General features: G+C 39.9%; 1 protein-coding gene and 1 long non-coding RNA gene across 11 annotated transcripts in view; one reads left to right on the top strand and one right to left on the bottom strand.

Annotated features, from left to right (window-relative positions):
• Window positions 1-19737, bottom strand: part of DROSHA (drosha ribonuclease III) — a 201774-nt gene that overhangs the window by 85261 nt on the left and 96776 nt on the right. For all 10 annotated transcript variants that reach the window (XM_053201821.1, XM_015077686.3, XM_053201826.1 and 7 more), the window contains 3 exons: window positions 13642-13686; window positions 11961-12118; window positions 10835-10940 (listed from right to left, as the gene is read on the bottom strand). In XM_053201821.1, the coding sequence (XP_053057796.1) occupies window positions 10835-10940; window positions 11961-12118; window positions 13642-13686 (309 nt within the window). The remainder of the gene's footprint in view (window positions 1-10834; window positions 10941-11960; window positions 12119-13641; window positions 13687-19737) is intronic.
• On the top strand, window positions 1727-17925 carry LOC128311487 (uncharacterized). The gene is made up of 2 exons (XR_008289933.1): window positions 1727-2459; window positions 17568-17925. It is a non-coding gene; the product is annotated as an uncharacterized LOC128311487 (long non-coding RNA).

Below are 19737 nucleotides of genomic sequence, written 5' to 3'. Positions count from 1 at the left end.
CCCAGGCTGCCGTGACAAACTCCATATGCTTCTAGCTTCTCCTTAATAGCTTACTCTGCTCCTGGATTTTACCTGACAATTTAAACAGTTTATTTAGTTTAGTAGCAGTGAGTTATGTTGGGGGGAGGATACTATACTATGATTAAAGAGCACAGCATCCATTAAATGTAATGCTACTAAGTGAAGGAGTATTAAAAAATTTTTAAGTCAACTTCACTGCAGCATAGTTTACAGACAGTAAAATGTACCCATTTTAAGTATAGTTAGATGAGTTTTGACAACATTCTACATTTCTGTCACCTGAAATAGGTTCCACGTGCCCCTCTGCAATCAATCAGTCCAATGCACCACCTACCAGGCAAACTTGACCTGCTTTCTGTCACTGTACATTAGTTTTAAGGGAGTATTTTTAGAAGCCTAAAATAAACTTCAAATTTCACAGCACTGATGTTAAATTATATATTACAGGATTTGGGGAAGTAATGTTTTAGTAAGTATTATTTTAAAATCTTTCAATTATTTATTTATATTTTTACTTTTATTATTTTAAAAATGTATGCAATATATCCTGAGTTATAGTTTATCAAATTGAGACTGTCTCTTATTAAAATATGATTTTCATATTTCAACTTCAAGAATTCAAAACAAAAATTCTAGCAGAAATTTTAGTCAGCAAAGAGTCCTCTAAGCACCATCCTAAGCAATAACATTAAACAGTGCATGAAAATTATACAACAAACCCTTCACAGAGGTGCCCATAAAAGAAGCATGGTTTAGGATTTCAGCATTCGCTAAGCACTCACTAGAGGAAGGTGGGGAGGGTGGCTAGGGAAGCAGGTAGAAGCCAAGATGGACCAAACAGAAGCTGAAAGTAATTATTATCCCCAAATCTAATATTTTGGGGAATGACATACCTAAAGCTAGAACTCTTCTTACAACAGCCAGAACAAATTCTTGGTCTATTACAACAATCCCTTCCTGCTGAGGAAAATCGGTGACACCAGGGCCAAGGAGCAGGAAGCAGCTGTGGGCTGTGCTAGTATCACACCCCTACCATTCCACGTCGCACTTTATTAGATGCAAGTTTTATGCTCTGTGGCTCCACAGTGTCAACTGAGCTTATGAAAATCAAGATTTATTCTCAATGCCTGAGACTGCATCCTTGCCAATAGATAAATAAGAAACAATATGTTCTTAATTTGCCTGACAGTGATGCATGAAGTAGAAGTACAACTTGATCTTCATAAGCCATGCTTGCTGCTGAGTTACAGACTATTATTCTTTGCCTGTCTCTGCCCCCTTCCTCCTCCTATTTCCCCCAACTCTATCTTTTTTCTCAATATAGTAAATGTTTCATTAAAATTAATATCCACAGAGAAGCTCAAAATTAAAAAGGCTTACCATATAATGTTAATAAAAGACCCAACCAATAAAGGCCCACTAGCCTAATATCTTGTAATTACAGAATAACTGAACTGGAAGAGAGAGATCTTTTTTTATTTGGATTCCCAGTTGGGAGGTGGAGGGGAGGCAGTTCTCAAAGTAGAGGACAGGGGGAATAGAAGGGCTATTTTGAGAATACGGTTGTGCTGAGCAAGTTGGGTTCTCTCTCAGTATATGCTTTGGTGAGAAGACAAAACTCTAATTTAGGTTGCCTATACGGAGATTTCAGGCCTCAAAATCAACAAGCCTAATGAACACATGAGCACACACAAAACACCATACATCTCAGGTTACCAGACTGCCACGGCTGCCTTCCAGAGTCAGGGCTCATTCTTCACTATTATACAGTAATGCTGTCTGATGGATAAGGAGGAAAACAGTGAGGATGCTAACAAGGGCTTCTGGTTTCACCTAAGATACGCCCTGACAGGTCTTGAAGCAGTAGGGTGGCCAGCAGAAAGTGATCTTCAAGTTCTTGCCAAAACTAAGAGCCTAAACCAGAACTCAGTGTGGAAGAAGGAAGCTATAAACCATCCATATTTTTAGAGTCAATTTAAATTTAGAAGATGAGAAGGACTTTCTCTTTACCTAAACAACAAAGTCCGAATGGCAGTTCTTTAAATGACAGCTTGTATCCTTGGCCTCTGCTGAACCCTACTTCAGAATGAATCATGCCGTTTGCCAACAAGTGGAATCAAGGTGGGGTCACAAGGCAGAAAACCACCTGGAGTTATGGCAGTTCAGTGTTAACAGCTGTGGAGCCCAATTCTGTGCCAGGCACTATGCTGACAGCTAAAGACCCCAAGATGATTGACACACCATTGCTGCTACTATCCAGGGAAGCCACGCGAACTGGCCATTGTGATGCACTGTGGTAGCTGCTGTGACAGCACAGAGGTCACGGTGCATGGAGGCACTCCTTTCTACCTCAGCCTAAAGGCCTCCTGGAGGACCTGACCCCTGAGTAAAAACAGTGCAGAGGCTCGCTGACCTGGCTGTTACATCAGAATCATAAGGTGCTTCTGAGATACTGGTGCTCAGGCCCCTTCCAAGAACCAAGGAATTAGTATTTCTGGGGATACAACTTGGCCATGTGCACGTAGGTGGATTCTGACAAACACAAAATCAGAACTGAACAAACGAAAGAGTCTGCCAGAGGGTGGGTGCTACGGTCTGAATGTCCGTGCCCCCTAAAAATTCCTATGTTGAAATCCTAACCCCTAAAGATGATGGCATTAGGAGGTGGGGCCTGTGAGGTGATTAGGTTATGAGGGTGGAGCCCTCACTGATGGATCAATGCGCTTATAAAAGAAGCCTCAGAGAGATCTGTAGCCCCTTCTCCCCTGTGAGAACACAAGGAGGAGTCTGTGACCTGGAAGAGGGCCCTCACTTCACCATGCTGGCACTCTGATCTTGGACTTCCAGTCTCCAGAACCGTGAGCAATAGATTTCTATTGTTCATAAGTGGTTCAAAATACTACTAGTCTGTGGTATTTTGTTGTAGCAGCCTGAACAGATTGAGACGCTGGGAAAGGGTTTTCCAGGAAGAGGGAACAGCTTTGGCAAAACAAGGCAAGGTGATCACTGGGTGGGACCGGAGGAGAGGTCAGAGCTTCCAGAGCGGAGTCGGGAAGCACTGATGCAGGCGAGGCTAGCTGGTCTCTGGGGAAGTCTTGCAGGTCATATAAGGAAGTCTGTACTTTCCCGTAGGGGAGGAGGAATCCCAAAAAGTGTCAAATGGGAACAGGGGCAAGGTAATTTTTTGATCTTAGAAAGACTGTTCCGATGAACAGATTTGAATGGGGCAAGATACGAGGTTGGAAAACCTGCCGACATCGATGCTATAGATCATTATTTTACAAAGAGGAAATATCTGCTTTTTATTTTTTAGTAGAATGCTAGAAAATTATATTAAATACCCAATTAAGCTTGAGACAGTTATTAGAGTGTTTTGTGAACAATGCCTTGCATTAGATGTGATAGTGAAAAGCAAAACATTTGGCAGCAAGCTTCCTGGGTTCCAACTGTGGCCCTACCACTTCCTGGCTCAGTGACCCTGTGTAAGTTACTACATCTCTCTGAGTTTGTTTCCTCATCTATAAAATGGAGCAAGCAGGCACCTGGGTGGCTCAGTCGGTTGGGCATCCAACTTCAGCTCAGGTCATGATCTCACGGCTCGTGAGTTCGAGCCCTGCGTCGGGCTCTGTGCTGACAGCTCGGAGCCTGGAGCCTGCTTCGGATTCTGTGTCTCCCTGTCTTTGCCCCTTCCCTGCTCATGCTCTTTCAAAAACGAATAAACGTTAAAAAAAAAAATATTAAATGGAGCAAGTAGTACCTACTGCACAGGGTTGTAATGAATCACAGTGCAATGGCTGGCATGCAATAAACACACAAGAAATTTGTGTTAGCCGCTATTGTTACCCACAGTAGCATCATCATTATTAGGAAAGATAAGCTCACTCTTTGGTTACAAGAAAAGGGTTCTATTAAGTTCTAGAAATTCCTCTGGATTTTTCTTCAACACAGATGTTCTAGATGCCTGTCTAGTTATTGTCTTCAAAGCTTTCCATTTTAGCAAGTGGTAGGCTGCCCTTAAAAACTATTTCTTTAAACCCCACCCACAAAAGACAAAATTTTATTTGAAAAAAATTTTTAAGTTTTATCTTGAGAGAGAACGAGTGTGTGTGCACCTGTAAGCCAGCAGGGGAGGGGCAGAGGGAGAGAGAATCCCAGGCAGGCTCCACGCTGTCATCACAGAGCCTGACTTGGGGTTCGAACTCACAAACCACAGATCATGACCTGAGCCAAGATCAAGAGTCAAATGCTTAACCAACCAACTGAGCCACCCAGGTGCCCCACAAATTATACTTGAGATCAAGAGAAAAAATGAAGATGGAGTTAGGACTCTCTGTGAAGCTGAGAAGATGGCTGAGTTCCTGATGCAATGGCAGGCCCAGTATAAATATCACACACCTTGAATTCTGATTTTGAGAATCCAGGATGTTTTTTATTATCTCAGCACAGCAGTCTTTCATAATTAAACTTAACTTTTAATAGGAAAAAGGTTTACTGCTTTAAAACAAACAAAGAAACATACTGGCATTCTTCCTTCAACTTCTCTATTCACTCTCGATTCTAAAGAGGAAGCGACAGCTGTGGGACATGAGCAACCAAAGAGGGCCACCTAGTGTAAAATAAGTAGACTGTGATTTATTATTTTACGGGCTTTAATATAAGAGCATGGGGTGAACACAGAATATATTATTAAAAGTGACAGTGATGTGCCACACAGGTCTATTATACCAAGAGTAGTAGCCAGATGGTCTCCATTTCCTATGATAACTAAAGAAAAGGTACACAAATGCTAGCAGGCAAAATGCAGGTCAGATACAAAGAGGCAAATTATGTCAGTGACAGAGAAATTCTCAAATAGGAGGCTGTGGAATCTATCCTCTCAAAGAGATCTTGTACATAAGATCCGTGTTTGTCCAAATGATTTATGTTTAGTGCTGTCTGGAGGCAGCAGAGAGGGATGAGATCACTGTTTCTCAAACTTTTTATTTGTAATCCTTGCTTTCTCATTATTGCAAAGCATTCCTCTAAAAGTAAACAGAATTTTCTGCACATTCACCTCACTGACGCACACAAATGAGCACAGTACCTTGCGCAGAGTAGGTATGGGGTTAACAACTATTTTTAGCCCAGGAGCACAGAGGAAAGGCTAAGAGGGAGGAATGATCTAGAGGAAAGAACAACATGCAGGTTTGAAACTTGCAAGTGTGACAAGACAGGCATCTGGTCTGAGTTAACGCTCTTTGTTACCCTCTCACTACTTACCTAATCCCTACCCTGAAAAACAAATACTTCAGTCTATGAAATGAACCTCAGTCATCCTAGTACAACTATATATGCCTGATATTCCTTCCCACGCAGGACTTTTTGAATATCCAACTCCTACAACACTATGTTTTTCCCCATCAGCATCCAAAACTTCCCATTTCATTTGCTCAGCTGTCCTTCTTCTCTGTAAAACATGTGTACAAAGAAATGGTTCAAAGCTAATGAATGCCTCCCAGTGTAAATTAATGTAGTTGTATGTTCTTTAATCCAATAATGAATAATTTGCTATTTCCCTCATACAAATGCAACTGTAGCAAGTAATCTTCAACAAAATTTTAAATGAATTTTAATCTTTAGACATTCATAAATAAGTTTTCAGCTTCCTTCTTTATACATAAAACATGCCACTTTTCCCTCCAGTGCCACTGCTACTTCCCTCTCTGTACAACTTAGCTGCCCACAAAACTCTCTTTTATTTACTCATCAAATACGTATGGAAAGCCTACTGTATGGCTTGGGCACACAGTGGTAAATAAAAACATGCTCTCCCAGAATTTCCAGGCTAGTGGGACAGGCAAACTGAAAAAAAGTGCCAGGAAAGAAAAGAACGTGGAATTCTGAGGGGGCAGGAGGGCATCCAGGAAGGCTCTCCTTGCATCCAGAAGTCAAGCCAGAACTGACATCTAAGGGAAGAGTAGGAGAGACCACGCAGATGGGAATAAGGGCTGGAAGCAGAATATTCTCCAGAACAAGAACAGTACATGCAAAGCCTGATGGCAGGAGGGGGCTTGGAGGAACACAAAACAGGCCAGCATAGAGGTGCACAATGAAAAGAAGAATATGTGACATGAGGTGGACAGCTGGGCAGGCACCCTGGGCCTTGCTTACTCTTTAGTTACTATCCAAAGAATAAACAAAAACCGCTGGACTGGGATATGACAATCATTCATTGAGCATATTTGCAGAACAATGATATACCAACTCCCAAGGACCCAGGGAATCAGGAATGAATAAAACAGACAAAAACTCTTGCCCTCAAGGAGTTTATACTCTGATGAGAGAAGACAGTAAACAAGTAAAATACACAGAAAATGCCAAGGAGAAAATGGAAATGAGGTTTCAGGCTGGGAGACAGGGACTAGGGACAAGGGGAAGAGGTCACTATAAGTTAAAGGCATCACTAGAGAGATAGCATTTGAACCAAGACCTGAAGGAGATGGGGGATTTAGCCACAGCATGTGCAAAGACCCTGAGGCAAAGGTTTGCTTAGTGTCCTGCAGAATGGCACAGAAGCCAATGTGAAGAGTCTAGGAGAGACAGAGACAGCATCAGAGAGGCAGGTCATAGGGTCTTGCAGGTAACAACTATGTCTTTTACCCTTGAGACAGGAAATCTTTGGAAGGTTTTTCACCAAGGAGGTTGTAATCTGACTTCCTTTTAAAACAGTCCCTGTAGATGATGTGCTAAACACAGACCAAGGGCTGGGAGGCGGGAGGGTGGGGGGGCGAGAGGGGGGATGGACCAGTTAGGAGGCTATGGTTATAATTTAGGGAAAAGATAATAGTAGCCTGGACCAGGGAGTTAACAGTGGAGCTGGTAAAAAGTAGTCACGTTCTGGACAAAATTTTAAATTAAAATCAACAGGACGCTAGTGGCTAATAGGTATAGCATGAAGAAAAGAGGACAGTTATGGATGACTTCAAGGTTTTCCCCCTGAGCAAATACAGAATGAAACAGTCCTTACTGATATGGAGCACAGCTAGAGAAAAGCAGGTTTTGGGGTGAAAAATCAGTTTTGTTTTGGCCATGGAGATGGCCTAAGAGAAATCCAACTAGGGATTCCAGTATATCTTTACATCTAGGTAGTCAAGTGTATTTGGAGATATAAAGACCTGAGTGGAGTTAGGGGGAGAGGTACAGGCAGAAGTATTCAAAGCTATGAGATTACTCAGAAAAGAAACCAAGAGAAAAGAGAGGAGGTCTGAGAACAGGGGCACTCCAACATTTAGAGGCTGGGGAGATAACAGAAATGACCAAAGGGAACTGAAGATGAACAGCGAGCACAGTCACAGGAGGTCTGCTGTGAAAAGACGCCAGCCACCGCTACAGCATGAGAATGCATCACTGTGGATACAGGAAGGATACAGGATGAGGAAGCTATGACACTGTCAACAGGCCTGAAACCTGGGCCGACTGAAGGATTTCCGCTGAGACAACACGCACCGTGGGGGAGCACACAGCTGCAAAGGCCAGTTCTGCAGACAGCTGCAAACATCTCGGGGAAATCTGTACACACGGCATTGCCTAGTGCTTGGTATAAACACACCCTTAAGATCATATCCTTTGTGGGGCACCTGGGTGGCTCAGTCAGTTAGGTGTCTGACTTCGGCTCAGGTCATGACCTCACGGTTCGTGGGTTAGAGCCCCACACTGGGCTCTGTGCTGGCAGCTGGGAGCTCGGAGCCTGCTTTGGATTCTGTCTCCCCCTCTTTCTGCTCCTCCCCCGCTCATGTTCTGTCTCTCAAAAATGAATAAATGTTAAAAAAAAAAAAAAGATTGTATCCTTTGCAATTTAATAAATGCCACCTCTTCTAATGGGGTTTCTTTGTCAAGCATATTCCTGTACCATTTTGCTAGTGATGCAGAAGTTGCTACAGTGGTCCAGGTGACAGGCTGGTTGAGAGAATTTAAGTGATGAGGACGAGGTGGCTACTCAGGAAGTAACGACATCAGGACTCGTGATTGGTCTAGAATATAGGAAATGGGTGGAGGGAGGAATCAAAGATGATCCCTAGATTCCTGACTTGCAACACCAGCTGGCTGATGCTGCCATTCGGTTACTCAGCAAATACTAGAAGAGGACCCAGGTGCAAGAAGACCATACATTCTGTCTTGGACATGTGGAGACGCTGAGAGGGCAGCCACAACAGCTTAGACAAAAAAAAAAAAAAAAAAAAATAGGACTGAAGACCCTGTGGGCATCACTGCCCCTAGAGGGGACCTGATGGTGTGGACACAGAAAAGACTGTCTGGGAGAGGCTCTCATGAGAAGAGACAGGGCCTGGGAGGGAGCCTTTCAGTTGCTGGAATATCCATCAGCTGCACAGGAGGCTAACAGAATATGGCTAAGGAGGTGAGAGGAAAACCAGGAAGTGCAGTGTCACAGAAGCCAGCGAAGGGCAGTGTTTCAAGCGGGGGGTTGGGGGGGGGCGGGAAGCAACTGCAGCAGCACCGATGAGAGTTAATATCTTTTAAAATATGTACTCAACTGATGACAGATCATCTTTGTTTTGCCAGCAGATCTGTCAGTCCTATCGATTTCTACCAAAGCTTTCTGTGAATATAGTTAATAAAACCATCATATCATAATTTTGTCATTTAACATCTTTCTAATAAGCTATTCAAAAATTCTCTAATTTTAAGACAGCAAGGCTGATAAACACACTTTAGATAAAACTATAGTTATGGCACTGAAGCACTTCGGGAAAGAACATAAAACTGGAGTCTTTAGTTCTGGTTTTACCTTCATCTAGACCTTGGGCAGGACTTGTGCCTTTCTGAGTTTTGGTTTTATTATATGTTCAATGTGTACATGTGTGCAATGACCAAGATAGGAAGCAGTAAACTTGTCTATAGCATCCCACCGCCACAAAACCCAAGAGTTCACAGTTAATTCTGCAGGAATACAAGGGTAAATGCGTGTGTTGAAGTCATACATTTTCTACATTTTGGCCTCTATGTGGCCAAAAAATGAATTACTACTTCAAGCCATTTGGCTTGGTTTGGTAATTTCTCAGACCGACCAGATACTCTGACAGCTATGAAGTCTATTCCCTAATGGAAGACACTGAACAAGCAGTTATTGATTCCCTAATGTAGAACAAGACACTAGACACTAGTTTATTTCTGGTAAATACTCCTATGTTCTTCAGAATTTAATATTAATTCAAGAGGAAAATACTTCCTTGTCCATCCAAAAGTAGTTAACTTCAAATGGTCATCAGACTGTTATTTTTTATATGTTTATTTATTTATTTTGAGAGAGAGAGTGAGCGAGCAAGCATGAGTGGGGGAGGGGCAGAGAGAGGGAGACAGAAGCTCAGAAGTGGGCTCTGCATTGATAGCAGAGAGCCTGATGCAGGGCTCAAACTCACAAACCATGAGCTGATGACCTGAGCCAAAACCAAGAGTCAGATGCTTAACCAAGTAAGCAACCCAGGAGCCCCTTAAGTTAAATTTAAAAGAAGTGTATTGCTGATTTCCCATATAATAGTACATGGGGCATAGTAAGAACACAATGCTCACTGAGTGAGTGAATAAAAGACCACATTTTGCTAGGCTTAGAAATTTCACTGAGAAATTATATCTAAACACAGTTAAATCACCATATTCTCCCTAATTCCAATATTTGTGTCTCACATAAACTATTTCCAGTGTTCACAGTTGCAAAGATAAGATCCAATTCTATTCAAAGCAAAACATGCATAAAAATTGTTGAGATGCAAACTATGAAAGACTTATTATTTCTTCAATATAATAAAGAAGAAAATCTACACTAACAAAATATCTTAGAGCATACTACTGTTTTTCTTGGCCCAGGAATGTATTTGTTTTCTCAATGCCCAACTCTAGAGGGGCTTCCAGATATGCTTTGTTCACCATTCCAGATATATTATTGATCAGTTTCATGGAGTAAAAACAGTATGCAACAAATAAAAAAGCTCAATACAATTTTATAAAATAAAATAAAAATGAGAGAAATGGGGGCTGTTTCACTTTGTTCATTAAATCAAACCTTGCCTACGTCCCTTTCAACTCCACCCTGGATCCAGCCAAACTCATTCCCTACTGTGTCTCTATCTTCTGGTTTTTCAGGTTGTGCCCTTATTTCAGTACGCCCATGTTGTGGTGTGTCTTTGCACAAAAATTTCTTCCCACTAACTCCTAATGGCCCAATCCTATTCGTATTTAAAGGCTCAAAGATCATCATATCCACGAAGCCTTCTTAGAAATCACAGATACAAGAAAGCTTATCTTTTCCTAAACAGCACAAGTGCAGCAGTTTACCTATGCTCTTCATAATATTCCATATGTTCTTTCCTGCATTTAGTTACAATTACTTACTTCTATTTTTCATAGTGCACATGTATGGGTATGCATACACATATAACACACATATACACCACGTATACACACATACACACACACAGAAAGAGAAAGACAATTTGCAGTTATTGCCTTACATTTTTCATTGCTGCTAATAGTTTTTAAACTTATGGATAGATTGGTGTCAACTAATATTTGCTCTTCCCATGAAGCCTAGCTCAATGTCTTGCACAGAGTAGGTAACCATTAATGAAGACGTATAAAATGAGTTCTTCTCGTAAACTGCTTTGTATACAATTTGCATAACGAAATGAACAAAGCCATACACTATGCTAACGTCACCAAGAATTAAGTAATCAATTACAGAAATATATATCTGGCTCTTCCAATCTTCACTTTATTATATAGCAATCTTACTGGAGGGAATGATTTAACACAAACTCACAGTTAAGTGTCCTTCATGATGATCTGGGAAATGAATAAACAAGTACTCAGTGGCTACCAGTTGCATTATGGAATCACCTAGGAATTCCATCCTCTGATTGTGGCCTCTGGAAAAAAACAACATCAATGCAGAAGAGATCAATAGGCATTTGTATTATTAAAAAAAGAAACAGAATTTTTAAAAAGACATGATTTTAAAAGGCAATGTATTCACCTTGCTTTAAAGCACAAAATTAAATACAAGTCCCTAAGGCCTCTCAATTGAGGAGAGATCTGAGTCAATATAGATTGGGTCTTGAAGAAGAAAGTGAGCACCATCTTAGGATTACAAAACTGCTAAAATAAAGATTGGTAAATGGTGTCTGGTCAGAGGTTAAGGAATATCAACTGAAAAATATAGTATGGATTGTTATCTGCACAGAGAACCCCCATTCAGATGAAATAAAGCAAAAAGGTCCAGAAAAGATTTTTGTTAAATCTTTACTTCTTTATTGAAATATATACTCTATCTGGAATCCAGTTTAAGGACACTAAAAAAAATATCTATGACAAGAATCTTAAATCTTTACACTTTTAAAGATAGCTGTGAATATTTGATTTGGGGGAGAGAAGCCAAAAACAGAATGAAAAACATGCAAAAAAATAACATTTTGGTTATTTTCCTAATTATTACATTAGCTCATCTCCAAATCACTCATCTAGAGCTAGGGTGGAGGGCCAATTTCAGCCCTTGGTCTGTTTTTGCAAATTTAATTGGGACACAGCCACGCTCATTCATTTACATTTTCTCTATGGCTGCTTTCATGCTACTAGAGCAGAGTTGAATCACTGAAACAGAGACCACGTGGCCTGCAAAGCCTAAAATACTTAATATCTATCCCTTTACAGATAAAATTTTTACTTCCTTCATGCTTCTCTTCTACTCTACGAAGAAATAAGATGCACGACAATGAAACCAAAAATATTGTATTGGAACATATCCCAGTGTCTGGCTACTCACCATCTCCTGATGTGACCTTCCTGGAAACATGTTTGAAATCCCAATTCCTTTGAAAGACATGCAGCAAAGGTTTGGGACTTCCTGTCTAAATGGTCACACTGGGATTACACGAGCAATTCTAACTTACAGGGTCAGATGGTTAAATCCCACAGTTCTCAATGTGAATGCTCTTGCCAGAAGTCGAACATGAGTAAAAATTACTCCAATTGCTTCTTCAAACTCAGTAAGTTTCTGTAGAACTGGAGAAGTCTCAATAAGTTGTCGATCAGTATTTGGCTCTTGTAGCTGCATGAGAAGAAAATAAATACAAAACTATGTGCAGTGTTTGGTTACAAAAGTTAATTATCAATTCTAGGATAGTGTTTTATAAAATTCCTTCTCCTATGGGCAGAAATTTCTGAAATGCCAATAAAACATGGAAGCTTCTTTCTCAACCCTTAGAATGGCAAACAAACCTAATATTTAAAGAGGGCTCAAAAAATATTTTCCAATCTTCTATCAAATTTCAAGGCCAAGTACTGTACACAGATAGTTCAAAATCCCAAGTATTATACTAACTCCCCAAGGAAGAGGCAAAGGGAAGGACTGCTGGTGGAAAATATGTATATCTAGTAACGCAGTGCTTCTCAAACTCTCGTGTTCATCGGAGCTCTTGCAGGGCTTATTACATCCAGATGGCTGAGCTCTACCGCCCGAGTTTCTGATTCAGTACGTCTGGAGAAAGGACTGAGAGTCTGCCTGTCAAGCAACTTCCCAGGAGAAAGAGACACAGGTGCTGCTGGTCTGGGAACTGCCCTCTGAGAACCGCTGTACTAGAGGAACATGACCTCTGTGTGTCTTCTAGGGACCACCTATTTTGGTAAATGAACACCACTAAAACTAGATTCAGCTTACACTGGAGATTATCATACCACTAGGCAGGTGGCTCCACATAATAATGAGCCTTTAACAATTGGCAGAGAGCAAACACGAAAAGCATAATTAAAGTGAACATTTTCAACAACTTTGGACAATTTCATAGTAATGTTTCTAAAGTTCTTTGAATTAATGCCATTTATTACCATACCATAAAGCCTCTCATGAAAGTTCAGCCACTAGTGATTATTCTTATATATGTATAATGTACATATACACACATGCATATATAAAAGTATGTACGTATATATATATACATGTATACATACATTTGTATATCTCCAAGTAAAATAGAAATACAAGCAAATACAAAGAATTTTTAAACTGGGAAAAAGAGGGTTACCATACATACATCTTTTAAATACCAAAATCTTGAGCAAAAAGTCATCACATTGTACTAAAATTTTAATTTACAATGTTTTATGCAATTTGAGTCAAAGCCTTCAATTTCCAAGATCCAAAGTAGGTTACAATTTAGCAATGTTCATTTAGTATTTGTTCTTTTTACTAAGCCCAGACTTGACTCCATATTACTTTCTCTACAATAGCATGCAGGAAGATACACTGCAATCAACACATTAAGCTTTGAATATCACTTTTTTGGGGGGAGAGAGGGCACCAAACCACAATCACACAAGGAGATCCTCCTGACTTGAAGGAAGACAACTCCCAGGGCTTTCCCCATCCCATCCCAGAGCACAAATGCAACACAAATGGGTTCATTTTAATATTTGTTCCAAAGTTTTCCAATTCTGCCTAACACCCAGCCTAAAGTCATAGTGCCACTGAAGGGAATCAAAGGTTTATAAAAGCAGGAGGGGAAACAGGCAAGCTAAAATAACATGAACCCCCAGATTTCTAAAGCTCACTTGAGACAGGAAGGTCACACTTACTTGGAGTGGGTGGAGAGGATAATTGAGCCAGACTTCACGTAGGTCCTGGAAAACAGAGTGATGCCTTTAATGCTCGAGAGAGCCATTTAACACACTCTGGAGTACTAAATAAAATGCCATTATTTGAAATAGTGAACTATTTCAGATGCTGACTCCACTTATTGCAAATTCAATAGTGCTAGCAAACTAATTTTTTAAAAGTGTATTCACCACTCAAACCGCCTGTAGTGACTCTAATTAGCCTATTAAGCTGGGGAGGAAAAGAGCGACCTCCACCCCCAGAAGTCAAAGATACCTTTTAAAAGTCAGTTACACATTTGCTTAACCTAATACATGGGATTAAGCTGCTGTTTTCATCATATTTTTTAGTTTATCATTCCCTAGAAATGCGCATCAGCTGTGCCTTTTGTAATTAAAACTCATCTCAGATGTCTTTTATTTTAGGCACTCGTTCATTATCATTTGAGCTGCTTTAAGATGGAGTGGAAAACATCCATATCTAGTGCCTAAACTCTCAGATCTATAAGACCACACTTTTACTGTGGGTCACTACAAATGTTCTCTTGAAATATGGAAATGAGTGGATTTTACGGAGAAGCCCAGTACATTATTTTATCCACTGAGCTAAATCTAGAGGCAGTTATAATTAGAACTTCCTCAGGATTAAAGCGTTTTTCCTTCAGTTTTAGACTCTAGGGAGCCTCTGACTGAATCTACTTTCTGGCCTTGATGTTAGGTTTTTCAAACAAGTAACAAAAGATTTTTAAAAAGAGGGAAAAATCTTTTTTAAAAACTGGGGGGGGGGGGCAGAGAAGAGAAGGAAAATTTAGTATCACTGTGGCACACATGATGACCATGTGAAATAAAATATTCAGTGTTTTTTTGGGCAACTTGCATCCCAGTAAAATATACTTAAAAGGTTTTGGGTTTGTTTGTGTTTTGTTGCCAATATTTAAAAAAAAAGAAAGCTTAAATATCAAACTGTTTTAAGGCACTTTAGAGAGCTTCTCTTAACCAATAACCTTTCCCTTGAATTCTCTGTAGCATGAATTACGCAGAATGTCACTCCCTTCTTACAACTTTCTCACGTTCTCTCATGCTTTTTTCCTCCTCAAAGCAACAGGCCCAGTGCTGGCACACAGAAGATGCTACTACTAATGTTGATCATATCAACAGTAACAATCAACAGCTATCTCTTCTAACCGACTCTAGTCTCCAATATTCGAAATTCTCAGGAACTTAATTCTAATTCCTCTTTCCCCTTTCTCCTGTTTTTCACCCAGTGACACTGTGACTTCTCCTGAGATGTCTTAGATGTATGTATAACCACTTAACACCTCACACCTAAATTATTTCAACTGCCTCCATTTCCTTTCATCTACCCTACTCAGAGATCAGGTTCTGCCATCCCTTGGTGTGAGAGAAAATAGCCTGTAAGATAAAAACTCCAGACTGGAATTCTAGCTCTACCATCTATTCAAGGCAAAAACCTCTTCCTTCAGTGTGTTCCAGAAAATGCTCACTGACTGCTGAGACATTTATTAATGCAACATTTTTTTTATTTTGTTCATCGTGCTAAGTGTACTCCTTAATCTTCATCACCTATTTGACCCATCCCTTTACTCACCTCCTCTGGTAACCATCAGTTTGTTCTCTATAGTTAAGAGTCTGTTTCTCAGTTTATCTTTTTGTTTTTCTTTTGCTCATTTGTTTTGTTTCTTAAATTCCACATATAAGTGAGATCTTATGGTATATGTCTTTCTCTGACTTATTTTGCTTAGCATTATACTCTTTAGCTCCATCCACATCATTGCAAATGGCAAGATTTCATTCTTTTTTATGGCTGAGTAATATTCTTCTCTTTGTGTGTGTGTGTGTGTGTGTGTGTGTGTGTGTCTTTATCCATTCATCTATCAATAGACACTTGGGCTGCTTCCATAGTTTGGCTATTGTAAATAATGCAATAACATATGCAATAATGCAATAAACATAAAATAATGCAATAAACATAAAAGTACATGATTTACACTGATCCCTCCTTTGTCATTTTCACTTCCCTGACTCTATTTAAAATGCCCAGTCATTCTGTCCAAATCAAAGTTGGATCAGTTCACACTAGACCTTCTTTATTATTACAATAGTATATTACTGATTAAAATCTGTCCTTACCCATTAAAAAAAAGATAGGGGTGCATGTATCTTTTACAATTAGTGTTTTTGTATTTTTTGGGTAAACACCCAGTAGTGTAATTAGTGGACTGTAGGGTAGTTCTATTTTTAATTTTCTGAGGAACCTCCATACTGTTTTCCAGAATGGATGCACCAGTTTTCATTCTGACCAACAGAACAAGAGAATTTTTCTCCACATCCTCACCAACGCTTGTTGTTTAGCAACATATTTTTATCAAATACCCATTATATATTAGCTTACTAAAACAAATGAGACACTATTCCTGTCCTCAAAGGAGCCTAGTGGGGGAAAATGAAGGTAAATAAGTATAATTTAATGAACTGAGATCAGTTCTATAATAGTGATATAAATCAATGCAAGGAAAATTCTGCTTGGGGGTATCAGATAAAGCTTCAAAGAAGAGGTAACTCTTCAGATGTATCCTGAATGACATGAGGAATTTGGCAAATCAGCAGAGAGTGGCAATCAAAAGCAGGGCACCGTATATGCATAAATAATATGTCTCAAAGAAAACAGGCACAAAAAGGTAACTCCTAATAGGTAGAACACAGGATTTTAGGACAGTGAAAATACTCTATATGGTATTATAATGGGTACATGGAATTACACATTTGTCCAAACCCACAGAATGTATAACACCAAGAGTGAACCCTAAGGTAAACTACGGGACCTTGAGAGATGATGATGTATCAATGTAGGTTCATCAACTGTAATAAATGTACCACTCTGATGGGTGATGTTGATAAAATGGGAGAGGCTAGGAACGTGTGGTGGAGGAGGGGGAGTATAGGAAATTTTTACTCTCAATATGTCTGTGAGCCTAAAACTGCTCTAAAAAATCAAGTCTTAAAGAAATTTTTAATTAAAAAAGGAAATTCCTAGAATGGCACAAAGGGGGAGAAGAAAGGAAACAAAAAATAGATGGGAATTAGATTATGAAAACTATTAAATGCTCTGTTGTATAATACAGGCCTTGGCAGACAGTAAAGAAATCAAAGATCTTAAGCAAGAAAGAAAATAGTCAAATCCATACACTAAAAAGAAGACAACTCTAAATGTAGTGTGAACGATAGACTGGAATGGTTAAATACTTCATGTGAGAAATGAGGAGGGCAAACATTAAAGCAAACAGGAACCAATTCAAGCCATATTAGACACAGGGATGCTTGGGTGGCTCAGTCAGTTAAGCATCCCACTCTCGATTTCAGTTCAGGTCATGATCTCATGGTTCATGAGATTGAGCCTCGCATAGGGCTGCACGCTAACAGTGTGGGGCCAGCTTGGGATTCTTTCTCTCCCTCTCTCTTTGTCCCACCCCCACTCATGCCTTTGCAGACACTCTCTCTCTCTCAAAATAAATAAATAAACATTAAAAAAAAAAAAGACATACTAGGGACAGAACTGATAGAAGAGTCTGCAACTCATAGAGATGGGAAGGAAAAAGCTTCAGGACAAAAGAAGATCGTAAGGTTTTCGGTTTAGATGATAAAAGTAAAAGAGGTGAAATACATTTTAGTATTAAGGTGATGAGTTCAAACACTAAAAATGTTGAAACGAGGTATGTACCCACATGAAGTTGCCCAGGGGCAATTTGAAAAGACATCCCAATCTCTGGGGCTCCAGAGAAAGGCCAGGGAAGGAGATATTGGGACAGACACGTAAAGACAAAAAGGGGGTGGGAAGGGAATGGGAGAATATGAAAGATTACATAGTAATCTCTCCCTATCTTTCCAAGAAGCCATTGGGACGATCAGATTGCAACAATGGATCTGAATGTATTGGGAAACCATGAAGGGCTACGCAAAGATGAAAACATGGAACCAGGAAAAACAGTCTGGGATGAAAGAGTGAATGAACATCAGACCAGGCTGAGAATGCAAAAACAGTCCCGCTGTCAACAGGGCTAGGGGGACGACAGACATAAAGCCTACTGCAAAGATGGCAGGAAACTATGTTTCCCTCAAGGTCTTACAGCCGCTGTAAAATGCCAGAAAAGACACCCTCTTTGAGGGACCACTGCTTTTCTGCCGATGTTGCCCTCTGATCTGCTTTGCTATGTCTTCTCCTCTGAATAAAGATTACTGGGGACACTATGTTAACTTGCCCTTGGCTCCTGACAGCACCCAATCCCAAATTAATCCGTGGCTGCCTTTTTTTTTTTTTTTTTTTTTTTGAGAGAGAGAGAGAGAGAGAGAGAGAGAGAGAGGGAGGGAGGGAGGTGGGGGAGAGAGAGAGAGGGAGAGAATGAATCTCAAGCAGGCTCCACACTCAGTGCAGTACCTGACAAGGGGCTCAATCCCACCACCATGGGATCATGACCTGAGCCAAAACCAAGAGGTGGTCATTCAATCAACTGAGGCACCCAGGCACCCCAACCCACGGCTTCTTCCAACTCAGCTTCAGAAAAGACTACCAACCAAGAACTGATCCCTGCTTCCCTGGCTCCTCCTTACAATCTGCCAACACCAGCCCTCCCGCCTCCCTCACTACATGGATTCAATAACTCTGTTTTGTGGGCCTACAGGTTTGTGTCTGGCTGCCTGTGGCTGATTAGACTTTCACAGTATCATTACTCAAGAAAAAATTCAACGGTTCACCCCCGTCTCTCACACATTACACCTAATAGATGTGAACCAATATGGAGATGTCAAATGAGTCAGAATGGCCTGGTGTGTGCACTTGAAAATGGTGAAACAGAAAGACCATGTATTACTAAGCACTGCTCAGTTTCATAAAGACACACTAAGATGAATTCTGAATCTCGGCCTTCCCATTTGTAAGATCATGTTCAGACTCTGCTTTTTCATTGAATCACTTATTCATTTTATTCTGTTAACAAATATTTATTAAATACTGCGCTTGCCAGCACTGCACTCGGTACTGGAAATATAAGATAAGCTTGCTAAGTAGACAAGTGGGAGAAAGAAGCAGTTTAAAAAGAGAAACGAATCTAAACAAAAACCGATGCAATGAAAAGCACATGGTGTAAACCTGCATATAATTCAGGAAACCAGGAACACAGCATAGATTTGGGGGGGGGGGGTGCAGCAGGTACGATGGGAGAAGGGGGCAGGGAGTAGCTGGGAGTGAGGGGACTAGTGTAAGGCAAGACTGGAAGGAGGAAGAAAGTAAAGAAGTTGCTGAAATTGCCAACAAAAGATAAAGGCCAAAACAAAGATATTTTAAGATTTGAGAAAAAGACTTAAAATACATGCCATCTGCTACAGATATAAATCAAGATGCACACTCATTTGTATGTGTAGGACAAAATGGGGAACATGGAACATCTGTAGATAACTTTCCCATCAGGAGAAAATTCACAAACATAAAATCATCACAAATCTCTATAAAAACAAATATAAAAAAATCAAATCCTCAAATATGAACATTATTGAGGTCACATTTTTCAAAACTATTGATTCTTTTTTTTTTAAATATCCTAAGTAATTCAGTAATAACATCTGACAGCCATTTAAGCTGAAGGGCTTCACAAAGGCTTAAAACACTGGCTTCCTATGTTCTTTATTGCTCCATGAGGGCTATTTCACTCAATTATAATGACATTTCAATTTGGAATACAGAGTTGCGTCTCCCTTTAAATGTTAAATTGACTTGTTTTGGTACAAAAAGCATCCAGTATGCTCTATTACATGCAGGATTTTAAAAAGTGGCTCTAGCAATATTAATAGCTTAATACTTTAGTAACAATAGGGACTATTTTAGAATCTATCATTTGTTCTTAAACTATAACTTGTTTAAGGAAGGAAAAAAAAGTACCTTCATACTCTTTATTCATAGCCCTGTCAGAAACCAGAAACTCCCTATGAACTGACTTTCTAAAATAAATATACATTTATCTAGTCTACATAGTTTATATAAAAATAAATCCTAAACAGAAAAGCCAA

This window comes from Acinonyx jubatus, chromosome A1 (genome assembly GCF_027475565.1).
Source record: "Acinonyx jubatus isolate Ajub_Pintada_27869175 chromosome A1, VMU_Ajub_asm_v1.0, whole genome shotgun sequence".
NCBI lineage: Eukaryota > Metazoa > Chordata > Mammalia > Carnivora > Felidae > Acinonyx > Acinonyx jubatus.
Note: the sequence above shows the minus strand (reverse complement) of the source record. Positions and strands in the feature narration are given on the sequence as shown.